The 24095-nt window shown below is 41.0% G+C and overlaps 2 protein-coding genes across 2 annotated transcripts; both read left to right on the plus strand.

Moving 5' to 3' along the window:
* Nucleotides 1-1417: 1417 nt before the first annotated feature.
* On the plus strand, nucleotides 1418-4897 carry LOC144932813 (gap junction delta-3 protein-like). The gene is made up of 2 exons (XM_078857268.1): nucleotides 1418-1606; nucleotides 4124-4897. The coding sequence occupies exons 1-2, from the start codon at nucleotides 1418-1420 to the stop codon at nucleotides 4895-4897; spliced, it is 963 nt and encodes a 320-aa protein (XP_078713394.1).
* A 17004-nt stretch (nucleotides 4898-21901) lies between these two features.
* On the plus strand, nucleotides 21902-23639 carry LOC144932931 (gap junction delta-3 protein-like). Its single transcript, XM_078857364.1, has 2 exons — nucleotides 21902-22090; nucleotides 22832-23639. Exons 1-2 carry the CDS (start codon nucleotides 21902-21904, stop codon nucleotides 23621-23623), a joined length of 981 nt encoding a protein of 326 aa, XP_078713490.1. The 3' UTR covers nucleotides 23624-23639.
* Nucleotides 23640-24095: the final 456 nt, after the last annotated feature.

Raw genomic sequence — 24095 nt, forward strand, 5'->3', positions numbered from 1 at the left:
GACAAAAGATTTGCCAAATCTAGCCAGCATAGAAGAGTGTTCACCCAGATACAATGTGTGGACTTGCTTGACTTGTTACGAGTGTTCACCAGTGCTTGTGCCCCTATGCCCAATGATCCCGAATATTACAGTAGACAGAATCTTGGGAAGCTCATAACTAATTAAAAGTATGAGTGAGAAAGATGTCCCAGTACAAAGCAAGTTGCAATTGAATGGGAGGACTTAATGAAGAAAAATATAAGTTTGATGATTAACTTGAAATTGTTATGTGGGGGTTACAAATGGAGTTGTTACATTCTTTCAAGTTGGTTAACTTCATGCAATCTTACACATTGCTATTCCCGAAACCCAATAGATTGTTCAACATTACCACCGCATTAACCATCATTGGCACTACACCAGTGGGAGAGGAGGATGGCAAAACGTGTACATATTGCACACATTTAAATATTGTTGGAAACCTCTAACAATCCCTCATATGAAACAAGCAATGTAATTGGGTTATGCTATGGACAAGTGGTAAGTGCACTTTACTAGGAAGTTGGTGACCCAAGTTTAATTCATAGCAACGGCTAACATAATCAGTTGCGAGTCGTATCTGACCCCCCCCCCCCCAGGGCTCCTTTAACTTTGACCACCGTGATAAAGTATGGTCAAGCAATTCCCATGACTGACGTGGCGTGTGGAGGCCTTCATCTGGCAGTTGATTGGCTCAGGGCTGTAATGTATCATAATTATAACCTTTAAATGGCCACCATGGTTTCAATGAGACCACATGAGTCAATGTTCCATTTCTGCATTAATAGAGGCTTTCACACAGACGCACGGGCAGACAGTAAATATGCCTTACTATCTACAGTATTAAAGATGGCCAAAAACAATACTGCATATCCATATAGCTCCACAAGTGTCAATGTATGGAAATTTAAACTTAACGCTAACTTACAGTGCTTAAACGCATGAGTTTTTGCTTTAGTCTCATAACACGAATAGTTGTGGGACATTAGATAATTGGATAGAAACTATCTAAGGCCACACAACACTTTGCACGAAGTAAATTCCTTAATAAAGCATTTTTCACTCTATTTCTCCAAAAATGTGATCCTTCAATTCCACTCATCACCTATACCACCTCATACCAATCTCATGTTTAACAATTAACAAAATTACATACAAAATTACGTAGCCGAATACAGTATAGATGAAGTAAAAAGTGCAACACTCTATTTTTTATGTAACAGACATTATAACATTAATGTGACCCCATTTTTGTATCTTTATCAGAGATAGTTCAGCAAACTGGAGTGTATGAAGAGACAAGAGGCAGTTGTCAGAGGCATTTCATGCCGTAATGGTACTGTGTTTCTGCTGTTGTTGTATAGCGGGAGTCTGTGACGCCCCAACGTTGTGCGGCATCATGGGAGAATGGAGCTTCTTAGGCGATATCCTCCAGGTGGTGAACATTCACTCCACCATGACAGGCCGATTCTGGCTGCTCATCTTTGTCATATTCCGCATCATGGTGCTCTCAACTATCGGCGACAATCTCTACGAAGACGAGCAAGAGGCTTTCATATGTAATACTTTGCAACCAGGCTGCAATCAGGTCAGTTCTGAGCTGTGATCGTGCAAGGGGTGTGATTGATTTGGTTTTGCTGAAATGCTCCTTTTTTGTGTTTCATCGGAAAAAAATATCTGTGGTAATAAACAATTACCAATGGTTGGTTTCTACCCACGTTAAGAATGGTTAAAAAATTACCTCTCTTTTCGCACTCAAACTGTACTAACCGATGGTTGGAGGTCAAACAGTGTTAAGATAACAAAAGGGGTTCCACAGGGTTCAATCCTCGGCCCCCTCTTGTTATCTCTTTATGTCAATGAATTGGGCACTGACCTGGATCATTCCAGAGTAAAAAAAATTTCAGATGACACAATACTGATTACTGCTGGCCGCTCTCCGGATGACGTGTTTGCTAAGCTCCAGGGTGATTTCAACAAACTACAACATCAGCTAGTTGCTCTTAAACTAGTCCTGAATACCTCCAAAACCAAGGTGCTATGCTTCTCACCAGGACTAAAGCAGGAAGTTATTTCCCCCCAATTACATTCCTTAAATAATTATCAAATAGAGCAAGTCAAGGTCTATAAGTATCTTGGGGTCATTCTTGATTCAAAACTGAAATTTGAAGATCACATTGATTATATTGGTAAAAATAAAAAAAATAAAAATTGGTTTTCTGTATCGACACAAGCATTGCTTCCCCCCTATGTTCCGTTTGGAATTGATAAAAGCTACCATACTGCCTCTACTTGATTACTGTAACATCGTGTATAAATCAGCCCCAAGTACTGTACTGAAGAAGCTTGACTCAATGTATCACTCGGCCTTAAGATTTGCATTGAACTGCCCATATAGGACTCACCACTGTGATCTCTACATTGGGTCAAACGTAACATCTCTCAATGTTCGACGGCTTGTGCATCAGATCTTATTTATTCATGATGTACTTACAAAGAAATCCGCAGAACAAATTTGACCTAAGGTCTTCGCTCATTTACCAGCTTCACATTCCCTATTGCCGTACAAATACTGGAGGAAGGGCCTTTGCTATTGATGCCCCCAGGGTCTGGAATGCTATTGCCAATAAACTGAAACTTGAGTCACTACCTATGAGATCTTCACTCAAAACTGCTTTAGAGGAGTTGTACACCCTTAGCTGCCACTGCAATTCAGTGGCTGCAAAGTATGATCTGTGTTTTGATTTAGTGTGCTGATCTTAAAGGTGAATTGAAAAATGTTGACACTCCGACTGATGCTCCTGCTGTTGTGGAGTGACTAATGCAGCCAGCTATGGCAGCAGAGTTTGGTAATACATGTTGTTTACGTCGTTTATTGTGAAAATTCGGTCACAGTTCCTATGATCACTGTTTCATTGCTTTTATAGCTTTATTTTGGTAATTTTTTAAAAGTTTTTCGGTTTGGCCATGTTTGTTTATTGTAGTACAGAGTTAGACTGATGGCCTTTATCTAAGTTGTCTTGTGGTTGTTGTTGTTTAACTTGCATCCCACTGGGATTTTTGCACACTGTTGGTGTACGGTGCTTTTTCTGCAATATGTTGCTGTCATTTCTTGGATTTTCTGTTTGCACATAGTCACTTTAAGATGTTTTCTTGTTCATGTTTTTGTTTTTTTGTTTGTTGCGGTTGCACCCAATTCAAGAGCCGAATGGCTCACAGGGCTATACCTAATAAATGAAACTTGAAACTTGAAAACGTTGTTGATTATACAATCCCTATAACTTTCAGTATCACAAGATTAGCGGAAAAAACGCTACTCCAATTTGGTGTGTCCGTTTCAATAACGATAACTGAAAATCGACTCTGGATCAGATTTGAATAAATAGTCATATTTATAATCTTTGGGAAATTTCCCCATTATGGGTAATGGAGACATTGGCGCACTCTGGAAAAACAGCAGACAAAACAAAATTCAATACATGTGAATCAGGCCTTTTGTGGGCATAATATACATAGTATCTATATACACTCAGGTATCTGGAAAAAGGCACTAATGTAGAACACCTAGCTCACAACTGGAAGGTTGAAAGTTCAAATCCTAGTTGGGAATTCATTCAGTAAATTGCCCTTATACAGTTAAATAATGTGCTACTTCATTGGAAGTCAAGAAATATGAAGTATGCATACAATGGCTCAAAACAAACAACATAAATATCACTCAATGCTTAGTTTTGTTGTCTGGTGGTACATGTTAACTTTATATATATATGCAGAATAAAACATCATGATGCATCATTGATAACAATAACCCTGTATTTGCATGGTATATTATTTTAGCTCGGCTTGCAAGTACACACTTGCCTCTTCTACTTCCTATCTCTGTAAAATTTCTCTCATTTACTCAACATTTATTCAGGATGACAAATCTCAAAGTCATCAGTTTACTTTTTTAAACATAAATCACTATCCGGGTGTCTAAATGTGGTCAAGTCTTACCATGCAGACACAGGGTTATACAGTACGTATATATATGTCACAGAATTGTGTTCAATTTGTCAATTTGTGAATTAAGTTATAGGTTAAGTTTTGTTCTTTTCATTCCCAGGTTTGCTATGACAAGGCCTTCCCAATGTCGCACTATCGCTTCTGGATATTCCAGATTATGGTGCTGTCAGTGCCTCCACTCTCCTTCATCGCATATGCCATACACAGCCAGACCAAGGAGGAAATGGCAGAGAAAATCATTGAAAAAACCCCATTGAGAAATACTGAAGAAAAAGTGAGGTGGGAGAAGACTAAAGCTCAGAGAAGGACCAGAAGATACACCTTGTATGTAGTCCACGTGGTGTTCAAGCTGGTCCTGGAGATCGGCTGCCTCGTGAGCCAGTACTTTGTTTACGGGTTCACCATCGAGGCCCACTTTCCGTGTGAGCGCTTCCCGTGCCCCAACAGGGTGGACTGCTTCGTGTCGCGTCCCACAGAAAAGAACGTCTTCCTCCTCTACTACTTTGTCATCAACGTGATCTCAACTCTTCTGTGCTTGATCGAGATCAACCTTATTGGGCTGAAGATGCTAAGATGGAGGCTCAGAAGGACAGAGAATAATGAGAAATATGTAAAAGACTATGCATTTCCTCTGCCCTCATGCAAGTCCCCCACCAATAACCCTAAATCAAAAAATGGTATTACATTGATCCTACATGATGGAGTGTTCCTAAATGGCTCTGCTCGAGACATCACCAGAGTTCAAAACTACAGCAACATAACTCATGAAAACACCTCGATGAGAATGGACCCTCTGCCTATGGACATGCCTAGGCAGCCAGACAGTGGTATGATCCGAAGCAGAGTTGGCTCCCAGTCAGTGTTGAACTCATAAACTGTGTTTATGAACCACATGAAATATTAACTGTATACACAAATGGCCAAAGACCACAAGCAGGAACCTGCTGACAATGAGGCTTTCCTTTGCAAAAAATAATCTACAGTAATAATCGTGATCCATATTTGTTTGTGGGTTAGGCTATGTAGTAGTTTTATGCTTGCAATTGACATAAAACTACGACGTGGCCTAACCCAAACAACAAATATGGATCATTGTATTGGCTACGGAAACCTACATTTTAACTAATAGCCCCGCATCTTTTGATTTGGACATTTACCACACATAGGGCATGGCAGGGTAATCGAATCGAAAATAAGTAATATTTAAAACTACTTTTTTTAAAACACGCTTTAATGAAATGTACCGTACTAATGGGAGAACTTCACGACTCCAGGAAGTGGCCCCGAAGCTTGCCATAACGTAAGGGACCGTGGACAATTAGAGCCAAGCCGAAACATAACTCTACATTTAAAAAAAATGCATATTTTTTATGATAGAATATAGTATTGTCATCAGTATGACATAAGTATACAATGTTTGCAGTCGATACCACATTGGGAGGTGGGTTAAAATTGAGTTACAATATTTGAGGATACAACGACAACAACAACAGAGTGAGTTAAATAAAAGCGTGTAAAAATAGAAGTTCCTAACCCAAGAATGTTAAAAGGAGTTGATTTTTTTCACGAGTGGGAAAATAAACAAAGTAAGAAAAGAGCATAGGGAAGTCTGCAATGGCCATCTGAGCTTCAGGAATTAGTCATGAATCAGCATCTGTTGGTCTGCATTGTCCCTGATTTTTATATTGCACACTAGCTTTACTACCTGGCTTCGCCCGGGTCTTGGATTCACCACGCCCGGCCGCCTTTGTCTCCCCAGTGGCGATGTTCACACACCACACCAGTTACTCGTTTGAGGCTGAGTCGACCTAGGGGAGGCCCAGGACCGGTTCAGAGAATCGTCACTGAGTGGTGGTGGCCGTGAGCAGGAATCAAACTCAGGTCACCGAGTTAATAGCGAAGTGCGCTAACCACTACACTACCGCTCCCCCCACACACACATGCGCGCGTCCATAGGTACAAATACACGCGCTTGCTGCAGACACACACAATTTTCAGGGTGCGTAAGGCAGTAAACGGCTGAAATAATAAAGCAATGCTGCGCGAAGAACGCCTTAGACCTGCAACACATTTGTATTTCACTTTGCCCGCGATCAGCAGGCACACTCCGTTACGCTTCCGCACACGGGTCACATGACAGATGTGACATCACAGCTCACTTGCCGTGCAAAATATATGCATTATTGCGCCCCCCCCCCCCCCAAAATACAAAAGTGTATTTTTTAAAATCATTTTTGCATGGTGTACAGTCTGGAAAGTACCCACATGGCAAATTTCAAGTTTGTTGCATGTCGGGAAGTATGCTAAACATTTTGAACAGACACACATCACAAATTTCCCTTTTATATATAGAAGATAAATTGTCAATAATACAGCACAATAGTGAATACGAATATGATACATCTAGAGTATATATAGATGAGCTTAAACCATTTCGAAGCACACAGAGATACACATTTGGTTGTGACATTTCATTCCACGATCTTAAAAGGCTCATAGGTCATATTTATTCTACTTATAAAATGTTACCATTCACTACCTTCCATTATCCGTTCGTATTTATTGCAAACATAAATAATGTGCTCTGTAGAGAGTTTATCACTAAATGACTGTAGACTTATCATCTACAGAGGCAACCACTTCTGGTGTGATGGACATTTCTGTATATAGATATATAGGTAGACTCCTGGGTAGGCTAGGCCATTTTCGACTTACAATATTTTCGACTTACGATGGGGTCGTCGTAACGCATCTCCATTGTAAGTCGGTGACTACCTGTATATAAGAATTTCAACACCCGATGTGTTTCTACAATTATAATCTGTAATGTAAGTAGCCATTCACTTATGCAAGTCCATGGAGTTTACAAAATATGTGTTTTATAAGACACTGATAAATAACATTAAATAGACATTGAATTAATAAATTACAGTAAAAATGTGCGATTTTTTAAAAATCTCTATCTCTGCCTGCTTCCTCATCCATACACTACTTTCACTATAAGACTGGAGTGGAAGATGGCAGTCTCCAAACGGCCCACTCCATTAAGTAAGACATCTCATCAACCCCGGCGACTGAACATCGATCAACAGTCTCCAGAGCAGCAACTCAACTATTAACCCTATATTTGCTCTTGAGTTGTACTGTACAACATGCTTAATCTTGAGCTACTGGAACACGGCCCACTTCGGAGCTTAAAACTTAGTACCAGGAGAGTGAGTTTCAGACCATCCCTTAGGAACGTGAGGAGACAACTGCTAGCCAATGGTAATTGTTAATTTCCCGAGGCTCATACAGAATGAATTCAGTATTGTGACAGCCTACAATGTGTGCTTCATTCAATTTAAATAAGTTGCCTATACACTGTGTATAAATTATTAAATTTAAAAAGTACGTCATATATTTGCCCTAAATAACAACGCAATTGATTTCAGTTTTAAATATCTTTCACGAGACCATGTTGTAATTCAATTTGCACTACAGATGCAATTCAATTTAACACCTCAATACAAATACAATACATTCGTCCTTTGTCTGAACCATGCAGAGTGCCAATACATTGGAAAATCATTTTAGTCTGCGGCAGTATTACAAAACGTGGTGTCATGGTTTTCATAACTTGACTTAAACATACTAATTAAAAATGAGTTTTTGAACCATCAAAACGTGGAGCTTTCAAGAAAATGATTGAGACCCAGTGAGGCTTTTCTAGTAAAAAAAAGGATATTATCATGACCTCATGTGATTGTGGCTGCAAGAGAACCACTAAGAAATAAAAATTACTTTTGCGTTTCAAGTCCTATGACCTACAGGAACGATAATGACGAGACAAATACGTCAATATGATTTTTAGAGAAGAGAATGCTGCAGGAGAAGAGATGATATAATCAACAATTGTAAGGCTTCAGAATTATTCAGAAGGCGGAATATGTGTAGTATTTGTGGATTCTGGAGACGTCGGAGACGGTACTTGGAGGCAACACTATTAACACCACACTCGGCAGCACAGTCCCAGAACACTCAGGGCTACACCACTGTCTGTGGAGGTACTGCCTCCGGGCTAACGTGCCCTAACACAGGACTACACTCAGGGTCCTCTGGCTATGGGTGTCTAGGGGGAGGCTATTCTAACTCGCCCTAGCCAGGGTGCGAGTTCCGACCACTGACCCACTGGACCCCGCCCTTACAAAGACGTCGGGCCAGGGGTTCCCAGGGTCTCACCACTGAGCCGCACAGAGTCCCGGTCCTGATAAGGACAGCGGGGCTAGAAGTCTCAGGGTTCTATCTAGCTGGTCTTCGGCTTCTGTCTTTAACTGGTCCCGAGCCTGTAGAGAGGTCCGCCTTTTATCCACCTCCCAACCGAGGGGCGGGGTCCCGGGGGATCCCAGGACACCCCACAGCCCCCTCCCCCCACAGCCCATTTACGCCCCTACATATGCATTAACATGTTCTGTCAGTTTTAATAGTCACAACAAGTGTTCGCTGCATGTATTACCACGTAAAGATTTTAATTTAATGTTTGTATACCTGTCATTACGTGTATGCTATGTATGTGTAAACCGACCCTGGACCTCCTTGTAAATTAGGTGTTCCATTTCAAGCGATGCTCTAGGTGAAATATTTCATAAACAATTAGAATAAAGTGAGGTCTTGTCAGCCTACGAGTAGGTGGTTCCTAATGGTACTGTATTTAAATGCTTTGTTTTACAATGCTGGAACATGATACCATTCTATATTAGAGCCCTTCATCAATCCAAACTCTCCACGCCATGTCACTCATGGGGGTTGACCATACCTCACCATGCTGGTCAGTGTGGATTGATTTAAGTGGTTGGCCAGAAATTCAGGTTCATAATTGAATGTGTGTAAGTAAGTTGAAATTATTTTGCACGATACGTAGCCAACCGTGCTAATGTGCTAACGACTATGCCACCCCTCCATGGTGTCCATATATATTCATTCATAAAATGGTTTCGTTTGCTTATCTAATTTGGGAAAATAGAATATAATAATTCATTGAGGAAGTCAATAAGTGCAAAAATATCGTTGATATGAGAATAGGTTTTCCCCTTTTTTTCTGACAACAAAACAAGTGTTAAGATGTTTAAACACCAAACTGAAACCTTTCACAAGGAATCATGTCTGCATTAACCACAATACTTGTGGTCAGAATGCAAACAAAAAACGTACTCTGATGAATTCAGAGTGCAGTACACTAACCATCGCACCACCACTCCCACCATGGCCATTAATTGGTATGTCTTATTTATTCATTACACTGGCCTACCCAGGAAAGCCTCAACTCTGCACATTCCAGTGAGTATTAAACTTTCATTGTTTTTACAAAATAATTTGCTGTGGTCACCCAAAAATGTGCAAGTTACGGTGACTGCTTTACATTTCCATTAAAGACCCTTGAAGAAGATCTGCAGGAGCAGCTCATGTATTCCGATGTTGTATCCTAATTTTTACAATTATTAATAAATAACCCCACTTAACTACCACACTGCTAAATATATCATCATTGAAGTGGGGTCACCACATCCACACTTCTATATAAGGAACGAAACAGGTGGACTTCTCCACAAATCTGGCTGTCGCCTGATGAAGCTAGTTATAATTACTGGCAAAACGTCGTACTCCGATTGTAAATTTCGTGGCTTGGCTCACCAGCACACCGGTGTGCTGTACTAGTGATGAATTGGCATGTTCTGTTTACATGACAACCCTTACTAGTTGGTTGTGTCGGGTGGTGGCGGGTTTTAACGACACATCTAACCCAAAAAAAACCTCCATTATGGATTATATTAGTCGCGAAAGCCTACGTGTTAAACAAAACCTCATTGCAAGGAAAATAATCTCATTGATCTGTCACTTGGCCTTTAGATATTGAATATGCTGTAATTACTCAAAAATCCAATAATGAATTACATTACGTTTTTGCATTTATTCATTTATTTAATTCATATATTCAGAAATGCATGCAGATATAGTATTTTGCTCTATTTTACGGTTTTTATTTTTTTATTTTCTCATACTCTATCTTTAACCTGCTTTGGTAGCCTTACCTGTTACTTCTTCAATCATTTGTTGTTTCTGGCATCGTTTGTTCCACTGTATTGTCAGAAAATATGGGATGGCGCATATAATCTCAATTTATGTTTATGCCTTGTTTTTTTCCAAGCCAATGGTTGCAAAATATCTTATTTTGATGCTGACTCCACTGCTAATTTGTACGTTGTTACTTTGACTATTACAATGACTAATGCTATCCATTTGCGAGCAAAGTGGAACCCTAATTTAAGAGAGACAGATCTAAATAAAGATTAATTCACACAAAAATACACCCCAGGAAACCAATCGGATGAAGGCGAGGATGTTCCAGATGTCACACTTGAAGGAGGAGTAACCACTGCCCTTCAGAGTGCGATAAAGGGAAGGCTCCCAGCCCACATGGAATAAACTTAACTAAGCCAGCACGACACAAGAGAAGGTCGGCGGCCAACATAACATCCTCTTTTTATTATACCAGGTAACGTCCACTGAGCTATGTAGCTTTCTTTCAGAATCGACCTGGACACAAATTATAGCTCAACGAAGTGGCTTATTGTGTGGACATTTATAGCAGCCAAATACTTAAAACGCATGTTTCTAAGTGTGGAGGGAAACCCCGGAGGATCTGGAGAAAAATCAACGTGACCACGGGGAGAACATGCAAACTCCAAATATACAAGCCGTCAAAGGTCAGGATCGAACCCACGACCTCCTGCATACAAGGCGAGGTAGTTTAACGTCTCACCACCGTGGGGCCTGTAGACATCGCTTAAAGCCACATCAGGTGGTGGATCAGAATAAGCACACCTGTTCACGAAATAGAGACCCAGTAGCCTATTATCGCACGCATATAAATTGTTCATAAAAAGAGAACTGAATAATGGAAATTTAGAAGCGAATCAACAATATGAACAAGCTGTATTTAGAGAAAAAAATCATTCAGCCACTCACCGCACACGTAGTTATGAGATTCCAGAAAAGACAAATGAATATTATATGCAGTTATGCCTGATTAAAAAAATATGTTTATAGAAGTATAAAAGCTATTTTTTTAAAGATGGAACAGCAATGCTGAGATTCCACACGTGCTTGTATTACAGGCAAATAATGAATGTGTATACTATGTATGTGTTTTAAAGACCTGAATGGGTTGTGCTGACAGAGCACTTAGCTCTCAGTCTAAAGATGATAAAATCCATCATAGTCGCAGTTCACTCAGCCTTCCTTTTATAGTCAATAAAACAAGCAATGTTGTGTTCGAAGACAACAATAGTTTTGATTTAGAAAAACTGGTTCTGCCATCGGGATGTGCAATTGCCTCCACTTGTTTATGGACACTAATAGGGATGATTAGCACCCAACTATCGCTTGAGCATGTTTTCTGTTTTGAGTAGAGTCATTTTAGAAACTTTGTAAAACCTTTCCACAAGAGCCATAATGAAGTTTAATGAGAAATTTGAACGTGAGATTTTCGTTTAACGGGGGTTGTTTAAACGAGAGCACATGCCTTTTAACTTAAAATTCACAATACTATTGTGTAAAATCTTATTCTAAGCTGTTACCATAAATTAACTCATGAGCCCAATACTAGTTGCATACCACTACAGTACTCAAATATACCTCCACATGTCTGAAAGATGCCTTAACCAAGAAAAAATGAATTCAACCACTCACCACACACATTGGTGAAGGCGTCTATGAAGAAGGGCCTTTGTCCAAGACATAATCTTATATAGCTTGTTTATCCATTTAAGGCCACGGTATATTTGATGAACATGTTGAATTTTGTTATTTGTGCTTGTGCATCACTATCAACACATAGTCACCAACGATTTGTTGAATCAGGAGAATATTGTTAAGATATGTTTTCTGTCAATTCTGTGTAGAACTTTTAAAGCTCTTATGCCATTTACTCGTGTAATAAATTGACTCTATTCTGAGAAGCAGTAGTATACGGGTATATTTTGTACTCTATGTACCTTCTCCGTTTATGCCAGTATGTGTGTCAGTCAGCAAAGTTAGGAGTAATAGCCTACGGTCAGCGGATTTCGCTACGAGTGCAGAGTTAATATATAGGGTCACAACAGTGATTATCTCAACCGGTTGATGTGCTTTAATGAGGTCGTCTCGCACGTACGGTGCGAAAGAAGTTTAACATAATTCTTAAATAACGACCCGGCACAATGTAAACATCAACATTGGTGATATTTTTGTTATATAGGCTCAATCACCTCAATGTACAATTACAGCTGTTGCTCCCCACATTCATCAGCCATACGAAGCAAAATATGACTTGCTCCAGCAGTCTGTGGAGGCCACACGGGAAGATCGTTGACATACATCCTTGGACGCAAACGTGGGTGTATTCCCGATTAATATCGCAATAGCCTGCAGGCACCCCAAGACACCCGAATGTCAGTGAACAATGCGCATTAGATAAGGTAATGTATAATTCGGGCACAAACATGAAGCTACTTGCAGACAGACATGCTGATAGGTTTGTAAGGGAATCATCAACGAAGCAAATACATTGAAGGATCTTTAAGGAGTGTGTCTACCGTTTAATGAGTATCTTAGCTCATTGTATCCCGTTATCCACGCATTTGCCAAAGTAGTAATGATCCACAAGCGAAAACAATCGCTCACAATGCTTCGCATACTGACTCGGGCTCACACGTCGAGGGAATACGCATCGCGAGTACACTGAAGGTCGAGACGCCCTTGCAGTATTCTCAGGTTTTTTCGGTAAAGTCACGTAGGTAAAAAACATTAAAATTAATGAAAGTAAAATAAAACAAAACAAAATAAAATTCACGACGTTTCGGAGGCAACACGCCCTTGCAGCAAGGGGGTACAGATCATCAATAACCTGTCGTGTCATGCATTCAAAACCTCTGCCTCCTCCTGCACCCCCGTAAGCTCCTCCTTACACGCACGAGTACACATCTCGATATAGGTCCTCCCCTAGGCTAATACAAGCCACGCAACTTCGAGCACACGGTGGCTGTGGGGAGGAGGGGGGTGGGTGGTCGTCGAGAGCCGCTTAAACTTTTCCTAAAACCGGGTTAATATTTCATCGTTTAATTCAATTACAGAGGTCGCTAAGCCCGGGGGCGTTGGAGCTACGTTTTTTTTTATAAGGGCGGTGGAGACATTCGCTCGCTCGCTCTCTCTCTTGCTCGCAAACCAAGAAGGAGAGGAGAGATAAGAGAGAAGGGAGAGAGAGACGAGAGGGAGCTGCGGACGTGGGCCGGTAAGAACCGCAGCGCTCTTGTTCGCTGGCGCAACTCTCCACCTGCACTCGATGCGCGCACGGGCAAAGCCGCGTTCGCTTGGACATTCTTCTTTGAAGTTTCACCTGGAATGGGATTGTCTGCGTGTCCTACCGGTGGTGTTTCTTTGTGTGTGTGTTACGTTCTACTCTTCGCACCCTGGTTTTGTTGTTTAACGTTGAATGGTTTGTTTTATGACTGCAGTCACGAAAGCGTTGAGTCAAGATGGTTTATAGTTTCTTTATTTTTGGTTTGTCGCACGGAAGGCGGTCGTGCCCGTTCGTACGGTTCGGAGGATAACTTACGAATAGGATGACCGATGAGTTGAACGTGACCCGTGTGATTCTAGCTACGGTAAGGCTATACGGCAGTGAGTGTAAACTTGGGTTTTAGTAACTTATCATAGGACTATCTAACAACACAATGTTTAACAGTAGCCCAACTCGCATCCCGAGAGCTGACCACCATATGCCTAACCCTAAACTAACAATTTCGCCGGCACTTACCCTACCTACCCTGTACGATGAACTCACTCCCCACGTTTAACACGACACCTACTTTGAACACAATCTCTACCCTAGACTCGTAAGCACTAAACGTACTACTAACAGAGTTATGTATACGACACTCCCATTCCTATAACACCAGTCACGTTCTTAACCCCATCTCGCACCCCTAATACTATTCCGAACGCCAACCCTATGTGTAACCCTCATGTGAATCAGTCGTCCCTATTGGAATCTCAATTATAAATATACGAGCCCGAATGCCACGCGAATAGTAGTGCCTTGACTCCAGCACATACCTATGCACATTATGTGCTGATAGGCGTGCTCCAGCACGTTGAGCACTATGCGTTTGATAACACCACGTGTCCACAGCACTGACAAATAAAGCTTCCACAGCCATACATTGAGCATCAGCTTAAGTCCCTTGGTGGTGGATAGATCGGTGAAGATGGAAAAAAGAAAGCATCTGGACGTGGTATCATTACGATAAAAACGCGGCGCAGACGCGCACGTGTTTTTATTCGCTACCACCGCAGATCTGATTCGAATGGAGGAATCGTGTTGTGACGAACCTTATCCTGCGCATAGATCACGATAACAATGCGCGTAATTTTTTATTAAGTGCATGTTCGCTGTGGGCTCGTGATACGTGTGGGAATAACGGAAAACAACGCTGTGGAAATAACATAGAGCAATGAAGGGTCATTGTCCGAAAGGTTGACTCGCCACGCAGTCTGTATAGACTGCCTGTGAAAAGTCACAGCGTTTTTATTTGACTACAAAACCGGATTACCTTGCTCGAAAACTGCTTTGTCCAGCTTTAAATCAAATATATTTATCGCCGTTCCGAAACATGGCAATTGCGCAAGACGTTGCCTCGTTATGTTTATGGGGTTGTACAAAAAAAAACTTGTCGAGATTGTGCGTTTTCAATGCGTGCTGGCACACCGCAGTAAATATCGTCCAAATTGTTCTTTGAATGGGCCGGTGATACGTGTGTTCTCTTGCAGACACCTTCAGAGGCTTTTTCCCCTTGATGTATGCGCATTGATTTAATTGGCAATCTAATAGGGCCGGTGGAGTTAGCTCGTGAGAACCGAGGTGTCTCTGGCCAAAGAGACGAGGATTTCTGAATGGTATGTGTGGACGTGAGTTACTCAGGCTTTGTGTGACGGCATGTTGTACTTTGCACACATATACGTGCAGTATAATAAATAACACGTCCTGTAACAACAGTACGCACACGTTATTGAGTTTGGGGAAAAAAGTAATAATACAATTTGAAACATCATTTTTTTTTATAACTGTGCAACGGCTTTTGGCCGATGAATAATGTTTCCAAAATAGCATATCAAATGTTTACATTTACATGGAAGTAATACGAGAATCATAATAGAGGGTTTTTGTATTACGTGTTAAACTGATACGAGAATCAGTTTTTTTTTTATATATCAGTCTTGGATTGTGAGTCAGCCAACACACCTTCGCTATTAAGCTATGTGCTGATATGTCAATAATACCCTGCACTGGATACATTCCATGAGGTAAATAGTATTACGTAACATCGCATCACGTGTATTATTTATATGCTAGTGTGTCTGTGTCTTAGTGCATTCGGTAGAGCTGCTGAACTTTCAGTGATTCAATTGGGAGTTCAAATCATGGCCATTGTTATCCCAGCCCATCATCCCCGTGATCCCTCAGGGAGGTTGGCAACAGCCATCAGCTTATGAGCACCAGTTCATGGAGAATTAGTAGCGGTTGACCTATGGGAATACAGGGCTTTGCCATATGAATGTGGAGTTTTCACCTCTGGCTGATGAATGTCAATGCAGATGTGGCTACCAAATGAATGTTTAAGCACAAGCTTTGGGACTGGTACCATGACTGTGATATTTTTTTACCAAAGTTGCATCCTGCATGTATGATGTGTTAATTTTAATGTGTACCTACAGGTACACAGACGCTGCACCGTGGCCAGTTGTAATTGAATAATGGGGACTTTAACTGTACTGAAGACCTGTTCCTCTTGAGTAGAGTGCTGTTGGTGCAAAGGCAGGAAAGTAAAACATAACAGGAGGGCTTAGTCGAGCGAGGAACGTGTGCATGGTTACAGCCACTCCAGGCACGCTCAAGCACTGATCACAGACTAGCAACATAAGCCCAACGGTCAGTGTCTTTGTGTTTTGTGCAAATAACACTGTAGTTCTAGGAGCCATGGATATGTTTTTCTGTCTGAATGATAATTACGGTACACTTACTGGGAATATAATGTCATTTTAATGTAAAAAGTGGCGATTTGATATGAGATCTTAAAAAAAATAGTGATATCACATTTATTTTGCAATAATCCACTTATGTACCCAGGAAAACCACACCGAGTCTAAAGACTCGTTTCCAGGAGGGTCCTGAATTGGAAGGTTTTGCCAACACCAAATACTGTACACTGTCAATCATCAATTCCCATTAAACATCAGTTTCAGTAGGCAGTCCTGCAAGTGGGTTCTTGATATATTTGCGTGGGGTTTTTTTGTGTTCTTCTCTCATATCCGTGAGTTTTTTTCTCTCCAAGCACTTCAGTTTTTTTACTGCACCAACATTGAAATAGAATTATTCAAACCATCCCAAATAGGCCTTATAGAAGCCCTTCTTATGAGTTTGTGTGCCTGTATTCTGGGTAAACAATAATTGGATTTCTCTGATCCTGCCAACTGTTGAGTTGCACAATGCTCTCATGACGTTTGGTCAATTGTGCCTGTGTTGGCGAGACAAGAGCCGTGCTTCAGCTCTCACTTGCAGAAAGCATGGAACCAGGTTGTCCTTTACACGCATAGCAATGGCGTAATGCTTCAAGCTACTGTTGACCTTTCATGTTGTGAACCCCTCGAAGGTTCTCCTCTCGCTCTTGACAATCCTACTGGGACCCCAACACACCCACTTATTCATGGCTGTCAGCTTTAAGAGCCGACCATGCATGGCACCAATATATATTTTTAAATAATGGTATGCACTGAAAATAATTATAAAAGCTGTGGGAAATTGTAAACCCATATACTGTAGGCGCCAAGGCCAACCAAGCGACATGTGTTGTTCATGGCTACAGCAGTTACCATCGGAATAAATAACAATGTAATGTGCATAGTAATAGTGTAATAATGGTGACACATTTATTGACACCTCACTTATTTAAAAAAATTATGTTAATAAATGATTCGTATTTAGTTTATTATGGTATATATCGTGTCGGTGTTGTTAATTTTCAAATATATCCCTCCACCAACTGACAAAGTCAATCAAATCAAGTTGTCACGTGGGCAAATGTGACGATGGGTTTGTCTTTTTAGCAAAGCGGAATGTTGAAAAGAAAGCAACACTTTGGACAATTTTATAGACGACGTTTCGCAGGAGTTTACATCCCGCATACACGTTCTTCTATCCTCTTGCTTCTCAACAACTGGTTGAACATTATGAACTCGATTTTTCCATATCTTACAGAGGAGAGTGTTCCAATATTTAATACATGCATTGAGATTGGTGGGAGACGTGAAGAGGATTTGATATACTGGATGTTGTTACCTGTACAGTGTGTCGTTATTATTTTAATGGGGTATCTCTAAATGGATCACCCTGCATATTCTAATGATAATAGTTTTTTTTTCTAATAGTTTACTAGCTTCACTGAATCTCAAGACTACTTTATAGGAAGGTCCTCATTTTGGCATGAGTTGCCAATTCTATTTAAATCAGGTGAATTTTTTTTTTACTGTCGGAGAATACTAGAGTACCTATAGAAAACCATGCATTCAACAGACCACGTAGATAGGCGATACAATATGCTTCGCGTGTGGCTGTTATAATGTGGATTGAGTCTCCTTTATTTATCTAGGAGTGAGATTTACTGCACCTAGGGCATTCATTCATGAGAGTACTATGATATGATTTACTTTTCTTAACACATTTAATTATTTTATGAAGTTACTGTTAAAATGTATTAATTTGACCTCATTTGACAAAGTCAGTGAAATACAGTTCCTTAAATTTGGTGTACTTTGTGATGATGTTCTCGTGAAAGTGTCAATGTAATACTAAATTAGTAAAATGTAAGAATATGAGGATAGTTATCATTACAAATGTTACATTATATTTCCATGGTGTGATTTTTCCATAGCCTCTGCTTAAGCAGATTAAAGTGCGTGAGAATTAATGTGCCACACAATTACCTAATCCTCAGATGATGTCACAGGGTTTCAAAATCCACTTTACAGAAAAGAGCAGCAACTTGAAAAGAAAACATTCACAGGCAAATTAGCTCAATAGGAAGCACCCAACATACATGGTCGCTCACTTGTCATATGCATATCTTTGTGAGTAATGAGCATAAACATGCCTACACCAGAATAGTAAGAGGATGTTCACCCCTTTGATAAGGCCAATGTGTGAGGTCTCTTTTGACTTTCATGATTTCAAATTGAAACATGCACAGTATTTGCTCGCTCTCTCGAAAAAAAAGAGAACGAATAACTCAAAGGCATGAGGAACCACAGAAAAGAGGGAAAGGCAGCCAGGGGGTTGAGATGGCACCAATTTCCCCTCCAAAGAACTTAAGGAACAGATGGAGTTTAGAGCACACTTGTTGTACTGCCATCTCTTGGAAAACCAGGGTATGACAACCTCAACATCGACAGAAAGGGAGTTTCAGGACATTTGCGCCACCACCACCGCCCGGCAAAACTAGTCAACTGAAGATACAGACTGATATGCCAGATGCAGTGTCGGTGTGAACATGGCCATAACAGGTTGTTTTCCGCAGACCAAGTTAATATATCACTTTACAACGTGTGAGTTATTGTTGAATGCATGCTACACATTGAGAGTCAGATATTTGCACTGCTTTAAAAGCTGTAGAGGCTGCCTTGGAAAAGAACAACGCCAAGGATGTTTTTTTGACTTGGCCACTTTTTTGGCGTTGACATTGCATCACGTTACTGCTTGGGCAAAGTCCACCAATGCCAGGTACAATCTGGAACTAAAAAAAGAGGGGTTTACACCGCTCACACACTTGACACTTTCAGCATATATATACACACACACCAGACATTTCGTTTAAACTGGGCAATGGATTCTTTATTAAACGATTGCTGTTAACACATCAATTGTGGGCTTAATGACCGTGTAGCATATGTTAAAATGAGATACAACGCTGGCATTAAATTAAGCCTACAGGGTAATATTTGTCATCTGCCACCCTCCAGCAAAATAAGTAAATCCATGAAACAGTGGTCACAGTCAGTATATATTTAATGTTTGTGGTTTACATTTACTGTTGGCTTGATTTATTATGCAGCATTAAGGAAATTGCCAACTGGATTAGACTTGGATTTTATAGACATGGCTCCATGACGCATAAAGCAGTACGACATATTGCATTGGCATACACACTTACCGTCATGGTGCCAATCTTACAGAGGATTGTACATGATGCGTGCTCTTTAGAGATGGTACGCTGAAAGTGTTTGTGTATTTGTTGTCAGAGTGAAAGTATTGGTATATTTATTGTACAGGCATGTTCAAAAAGTGGCCAGGACCACTTTGAACTAAATCTGTGTTTAAGGCTGCAACACAAAGGAGCCAGACTGAGCCGGTTGATGAGCTGAGGGTGTAGTGCACATTAGGCAGAATTTATTTCCTCATATGATGTATTACAGGCGTAAATCGAAGATAACTGTGAACATAGCTCGGAATGCATACGTATTACTTTATGCAGATTGTTGAATTTCATCTAAATCATACGAGTTATAAGACTGTGGCAAAAAGGATGCTCATCTATAAAGGCACCCACATACGGTATGCTATGTAAAATGGCAATCAGTGCTGGATGAAGTTCTCTCCATGCCACGTCTGTCGTGGTGTTTTTTTTACCATACTTTACCACGCTGGTCAGTGCAGCTTGGTGAAGGTGGAGGGGGGCCCAGAATCAGTCCAGGTATCACTCGCCACCAATGTCAATCGTGTTCAGGAATTCAACTCAAGTCGCCGAGTTTTTCATAACGCAGTATACGCCAAATACTGCACCACTCTCTCCATGCATTATATTATTATACTGTGTTTTAACGAACCCGAAAAGTGGAGTGGTGCAGTGGTGACAGTGGCGCAGTGGTTAGCGTTAAGAAGCACTGCATTAAAAACCCGAATACCTGAGATTCATTCCAGGCCACGGCTAATGTCATTTATCTCAGGTATTGTGTACAGGCATTGTAAATACAAAAATAAAAGATCATCCAACCAATTTGTCCTAAAACCTGGTTTTAGTCGTTCTGGATGTCAACATTAACTTATGCCTGGAAATGTAGGAGCTTGCAGACAGACACTCATTTTACAACTTACGAATGGTGTACGTTAATACTGAAAATATGAATGCAGATACACATTTAAAGTTAACTTATTTAACAAAGCAACGAATGCTTATAATTATCTTCATACCCTCATGCCGCACCCATTAGATAAAAAACGCAGGAATTGTAGAGTTGTGAAATCACATGATCTGCCTTGTAAAACAAAAACTGGTCTGGGAAGTTTTCATTGTTATGCTCCTGCAAACACACTACTGATGACGGTATACATAATAGATTTGTATTCAGATGTTCTTAGTGACAAAAAAATACAAAGACCCCCATATAGCCTTAACAGACTGTTGGGGCAAGTGCTGTTAGCGAGCACCTTTGAAGGTCGGCACGGCATACGAGGCAGTGGTTGGCCAGCACCACCGCCTTTGTCTCCCTAGTGGCGATGTTTATACACCGCGCCAGCTACTCATTTGAGGTTGAGTCGACCTTGGAGAGGCCCAGGACCGGTTCAGATAATCGTCACTGGTGTCGGCCATGAGCGGGAATCGCAGATGGATCGCTGGGTTCGTAATGCAGCAGGCTAAGCACTGCTCCACCGCTCCTCAACTAAAATACAAAGACAAAGATCCCCAGTATAGCCTGAACAGACTGTTGGGGTAAGTGCTGTTAGCAAGCACCGATGAAGGCCGACTCGGCACACGAGTTATATGGAAACCATCTGTAATTTGTCATGAAATCTAATTTGAGATGTAGACTGACATTGCCACACAATGACTTATTTTTGGAAATTATGTTATACGATTTTTGTTAACTGCATTCTTTACACTAGACGTGTTTAGGTAAGTCCTCACTAGATGTTTTGTGTGGTGGCAGTGATCAAATTACTGACTGAATAAACAAACTGCAGCGAGTGTGCTGACCACTCGCCTACGCAATTCTCCAAAAACACCGATACAATTATCTTCACAGGAATTAACCAAATACCGCATGAATCTGTGTTCTGACCACACAGCCAGGTGCTTGCATGCTTGGCATTAAGATGAGAGCTCCTCCATCAGAAGAAAATAAGGCCTACCAATCTTCACGTAGAACAGTGGTTACATTTTGGCAGGCGTGGTGGCGCACAGTGTTAATGTAGTGCTGTCGAGACAGGCCAATGCAGTGCGTGGAGCTCATTGTACGTGTGAGATGACCATAGGAATGGAAGAGGGATCTCTAAAAGGTAGTACTTTGTAGGTTGCTAACCTAACCATTTGAAGACACTCTAGTTTCGAGTCATAATCAAAAATAGTCAGGAAGGAACTAACCAAACGTTCCAGTGTGTAACCATAATAAGTAGTACTTTTAATTAAGTTGAAGATGTTCTGGGATAAGTAAATTGCTGTTCCAATATTCTTGTACGCGCACAACACAGTCGGAAGGAAACATGAAAATTAAGTCATCTCTTTAGATTTAGCGGGAGTAGACAAAGTACAACGGGAATTATTCTCTCATATGGTAAACGACTGTTTTATATTGTTGTAACAAATACTTCGATTTGTATTGCAGGCAGCTTACTCAAGACGCCATTTAGAAGAATCAAAACCAAATCGAGCGGGTCAATGGATATCGTGATTCTTCTGAAATCCGCTGCGTGAACATTACGTCGGTGAATTGCGTACTCTGCATTGTTCGCTGAAGCGCTCGTCTCTTCATCACCATGGGAGAATGGAGCTTCCTGGGGGACCTCCTGGAGGCGGTGAATGCACACTCCACCATGACCGGTCGTTTGTGGCTCATGATCTTCATCATCTTCCGCGTCCTAGTCATAGCAACTATCGGCGACAACCTCTACGAGGATGAACAAGAAGCTTTTATATGCAATACACTGCAACCAGGCTGCAATCAGGTTAGTGTTGAAAGGTCACTGATTGGACATGGGCTCAAGAAATATGGGTCAATGACTGGCATCGGATGTAATACTTCTATGACTGTCTCAATGCAAATTTAAATGACATCATGATGATTCACCTCTGCTTATTTTTGTTTTTGTATGTTTTCCTTGTGGTGTTCCGAAAAAATCCCAGTGACGTGTTGATTCTAACAAAGTACCTTTGTAAAAAAAAACCCCATAAGCCTTGTATCTCACTTACAGTTTTCATTTCTTACCACAATAAGACTTGCAAATCACTTCTGCTCTGTGAATCAATGATGCAACAATGCTGAATTTCCTTCAGAGAAATGGTTGGTGGTATCTGTCTTAACCCTTAAAATAACTCTAACATGTCCCCACAAATATAGCATTGTTTAAACTTGACAATACTGTATAGTATAATGTAATTTCTGGCAAATGTTGAGTCATCACTTTTTAGCATTTTCTCAAGGTGGTATGAATAATTCCTTATCATTAGTAGGAGCATGTCATGATTTACTTGGATATATTGGATATGCACACACAAGTCACATACTGTGCACATATGGTGACACTTAATTTTCTCTCGGTGACAGAAAACTGAAAAAAAAATTACTTAACCTGCTTTGCACAGCTCATGATAACTTACACACTGCTTTCATACAACAAGTATATGAACGTATTATGATATATATTTTTTAATATTTGCATCGATTTCTGTTTATTCATTGTTAACAGGTCTGCTACGACAAGGCCTTCCCAATGTCGCATTTCCGCTTCTGGGTATTCCAGATCGTGGTTCTAGCTGCACCCTCCCTCTCTTTCATTGCCTTCGCTATACACAGCCAGACCAAGGAGGAGAAGGCAGAGAGAATTGTTGAAAAGAAACCATTTCAAAGCATGGAGGAGCAGAAAAAGTGGGAGAAAAGCCGGTCCAACAGGGAGGCGAGAAGACACGCCATGTATGCTGTGCATGTCGTTCTCAAGCTGGTGCTGGAGATTGGCTGCCTCGTGAGCCAGTACTTTGTTTACGGGTTCACCATCAACGCCCACTTTCCATGTGAGCGCTTCCCGTGCCCCAACAAGGTGGACTGCTTCGTGTCGCGTCCCACAGAAAAGAACGTCTTCCTCCTCTACTACTTTGTGGTGAACGTTTTCTCCGCGCTTCTGTGCTTCGTCGAGATCAACCTGATCGGGCTGAAGACGCTGCGTCGCAGGCTCAAGCACGTGGTGGACACGGACTCGGACGAAGAATATCACCACGCTCCACCATCATTCAGTTCCGCCGTCACCTACCCTGACACAAAGAGGATGAACGGCCACGTCGTCAGTGTTGCCATGCAGAACATAGACCACCTCAGCATCTCCACTCGAGACATAAGCAGGCAGCAAAACATGAGCAATGCAGCTCACGAAAATTCCACAAGCATGATGGAGCCTCTGCTCATGGAGATGCAGAGGCAGTCAGATAAGTCAGGCAATGGTCTGATCCGGAGCAGGGCTGGCTCTCAGTCAGTGTTGAGCACCTGAATTATGAGACACCTAATCGTGCTATGAAAAGCAGACAAATGATACAATGAAACATTCTCTAGACATTCCACCTCTCCATTCCATAGATTACTTCATCCCCATCTGCTAGAATATTTCGAAAAGTTTCACTTTGTATCTCGCAGAAAATGGTAGATACGACAAGCCTCTTAGATGCTCCCGATTTTAGACCCAATGGTGTTTTCTGAATCCCTACACATGATACAAAATATGGGTTTTTTCATAATATTGCCGTTAAAAGTAATTTTATGCATAATTCATTAGTGTAGGGTATGGTGGAGAGGTAGGAGATGGAAGGTGAAAATGGGTTAATGCTAGGTAAGTTTCAACCATTATAATATGAAACATTTTCTCAAGAAGATTATTGCTGAGAATAGGTTGTTTGGCAACAAAACAGATGTTAAGATGTTAAAACACCAAACTGAAACCTTTTACAAGGAATCATGTCTGTATT

This window comes from Lampetra fluviatilis, chromosome 1 (genome assembly GCF_964198595.1).
Source record: "Lampetra fluviatilis chromosome 1, kcLamFluv1.1, whole genome shotgun sequence".
Lineage (NCBI taxonomy): Eukaryota > Metazoa > Chordata > Hyperoartia > Petromyzontiformes > Petromyzontidae > Lampetra > Lampetra fluviatilis.